We start from the raw sequence: 2512 nt of genomic DNA, 5'->3' as shown, positions 1-2512 counted from the left end.
ACTACCACGGACTTAAATACTACTACTACCTACGACATCCTCAAAATATAGCATATACATACCATTTATTTTCGGAGCTTAAAAAATCTTTCTTAAATTACGACAGTTACAAATATATTATTTATAACAAGCTATATGCTCACTTTGAATGACGTTACATGTGTATATCTCATTATCATACTTTAAAATCTAAAGTCACAAAAAATACTACGTAGTTATTCTTACCTTTTACAAATGGAATTTCAGTAATGATATATATCCTTTTCACACAGAAGAATTGATCACACAACACACATATACATGTACACCACAGAAAAAAGCACATTAGTATACAACACAAAGGTGATCGGTTGCCAGACACACTGGCATTAAGTCATTTACCGATCACTGTGCACTGTCCAACTTCTATCTCCTTGATATAAAATTAGCATCGTTCATCAAGTAACTTTCTTCCAAGGGTGTATCGTGTAAAAGTCTGCGCTTCTTGCCATTAGTCAAAATCACATATATTTTCCCGTCTGTGCTATACGAATTTTTGACACAGTTCATACGGAACGCTTCCTTCAGTCTCTGTTGATTTAAGGAAGTAAGGTCTTCATAGATAACAAACTTGGAACCTTTCAGGATCTTGCGGGCGCGGATAATTTCATGCTTCTTTCTCCGGTGCGTGAACTTTACTATCACATTCCTAGGATTTGTACCATTGTACTTTCCCAATCTATGTGCGATGTCAATGTCCCTCTCCTGAAGTGGTACTTTCAAGGTGTCACGTACAAATCCCACGATCGTTTGGACACAGTCCTCTACCGATTCCCTCACTCCCGGGTCTGGAAGTCCAACGATTCTAACAGAATTTTTCCGGCCTTGTTGTTCCAGGTCGTTATACTTTCCCGCCATCTCACTCTGTCGATCTTGACTGGTCAATAACTCGTTCTCTAGCTCAGAAATTGTCACTTTCAAGTTGTTATTTTCAGTTTCCAGGGTGTTTACCCTCTCCTCCAGAGCTTCAATACGTTCTGCGTGTTCTAGCTGAATGTCCAAACGGAGTTTCTCTAACTTTTTATCCAACACATCCTCAGTAATAAGATTCCTGAGGATCTCATATATCTCGTCTAGTCGATCGTCTGTGGATTTAGTACCAATACCACTGGTCCTGCTGCTGGGAGCTCGATCTCGCAGGGTCTTGGGAGGCATGATAAACAATATCCAGTAAACAAAAAACTAAGCTCCAGAATATATAGGCTGTAGATAGTCCATCTATAGGTGTACACATACACGGCCAGGTATACGTAAGTGGTGAGTAGTGGTCAGTGACTAGACTCAGTCCATGTTCTCAAAAGTTCCTGCTCCAAAAGTATATTTTCCGAAGAAAATATCACAGACCGATATATCAGTCAACTAGTTAAGCATATTAACTAGATGTTGACAGAAAATTAAGTTCCAATATATCGTGCAAACATACAAAAAGATAATTTTTCACCGGAGCTCCAGAACAACCGACCGACTAGGTCCTGGTGACCCTTGACCCATCCGGAAAGATATTTTTTATTATTTATACTCTATACTCAATCCAGCGATATCAGGAAGTTACCACGTGTTGGTGTGCTCACTAAATGCAGGAATTTCCTACTGGGAGAGCTGCCCGCTCTAGTCTCACAGAAATAAGTAATGCTTCAATGAACCATCTGTTCAGACATCCGCATTTTATTCATTGATATATTTTCACGGTAGGTACTTATATATTTCCTGGTTATCATGACTGGGGACATTGTTGTAAAATGGAAATTCCAAAGAAGCGTAACCCACACAAGTACACTAACTAACTTCAAGTCCAGGTTAACATTTACCTACCTAGTGACGTCCCTTTGCTGTGACAGTAAGTACACAAATGTACTAAGTTGTTTAGTGTTATTTATCTATACCCATGTCTCACACCGTAGGCTCAGGAAGTGGACCGAGATTATTTGATTAAATCAAGATACTGAATCTTAACTCGTGTATATTGCATGTATACCGATAAAAAAGTGAACCTCGCGACCCATTTATATTATTATTATTAAAATTATAAGTACAGAAATGTGTTATCTAAGTCCATGACATAATTCAGCGTCTCATTCATGTACTCTTCATAAAATTAAATATGTTGATCGACGACCTCACCTAAGGAAACTGTGACGTCACGGCTGATAGGGTCCAATTCAACACGAATCACCCCTAGGCTTATTAGTAGTAGAAGGACATGTGAAAAGGGGTCTTCCCTGAACACCAACTCTGCCTATGACAACAGGTTTACTTAGGAGGTCAGTTGTGATGATAATGAGTTATAGTCTGGTGCAGAATTGTTGTACAGGTAACTTTTACAGGTAAATAAGGTAATCAGGTATTGATAACTGTTCAGAAAACTGTTAATAACTGGAAAATAAAGGAATCAAATATAAAACTGTTCCAATCCCAAGCTGTTCAACGAGAAATGTATAAAGGCCCATTACATTTTGGAGAATTATCATATTTC

General features: G+C 38.4%; 1 protein-coding gene across 1 annotated transcript; it reads right to left on the bottom strand.

Moving 5' to 3' along the window:
- Positions 1-405: 405 nt before the first annotated feature.
- Positions 406-1194, bottom strand: LOC132562534 (uncharacterized). Its single transcript, XM_060227282.1, has one exon. The coding sequence runs from the start codon at positions 1192-1194 to the stop codon at positions 406-408; it is 789 nt and encodes a 262-aa protein (XP_060083265.1).
- Between the last annotated feature and the right edge of the window lie 1318 nt (positions 1195-2512).

The sequence above is a fragment of the Ylistrum balloti genome, unplaced genomic scaffold (assembly GCF_031769215.1).
Source record: "Ylistrum balloti isolate Yb309-2 unplaced genomic scaffold, AGI_CSIRO_Ybal_v1 Utg369672, whole genome shotgun sequence".
NCBI classification, from domain to species: domain Eukaryota; kingdom Metazoa; phylum Mollusca; class Bivalvia; order Pectinida; family Pectinidae; genus Ylistrum; species Ylistrum balloti.
Note: the sequence above shows the minus strand (reverse complement) of the source record. Positions and strands in the feature narration are given on the sequence as shown.

Excerpts from the sequence above, each read along its gene's own strand:
- LOC132562534 (XM_060227282.1), bottom strand. The coding sequence starts at position 1,194 with ATGCCTCCCAAGACCCTGCGAGATCGAGCTCCCAGCAGCAGGACCAGT.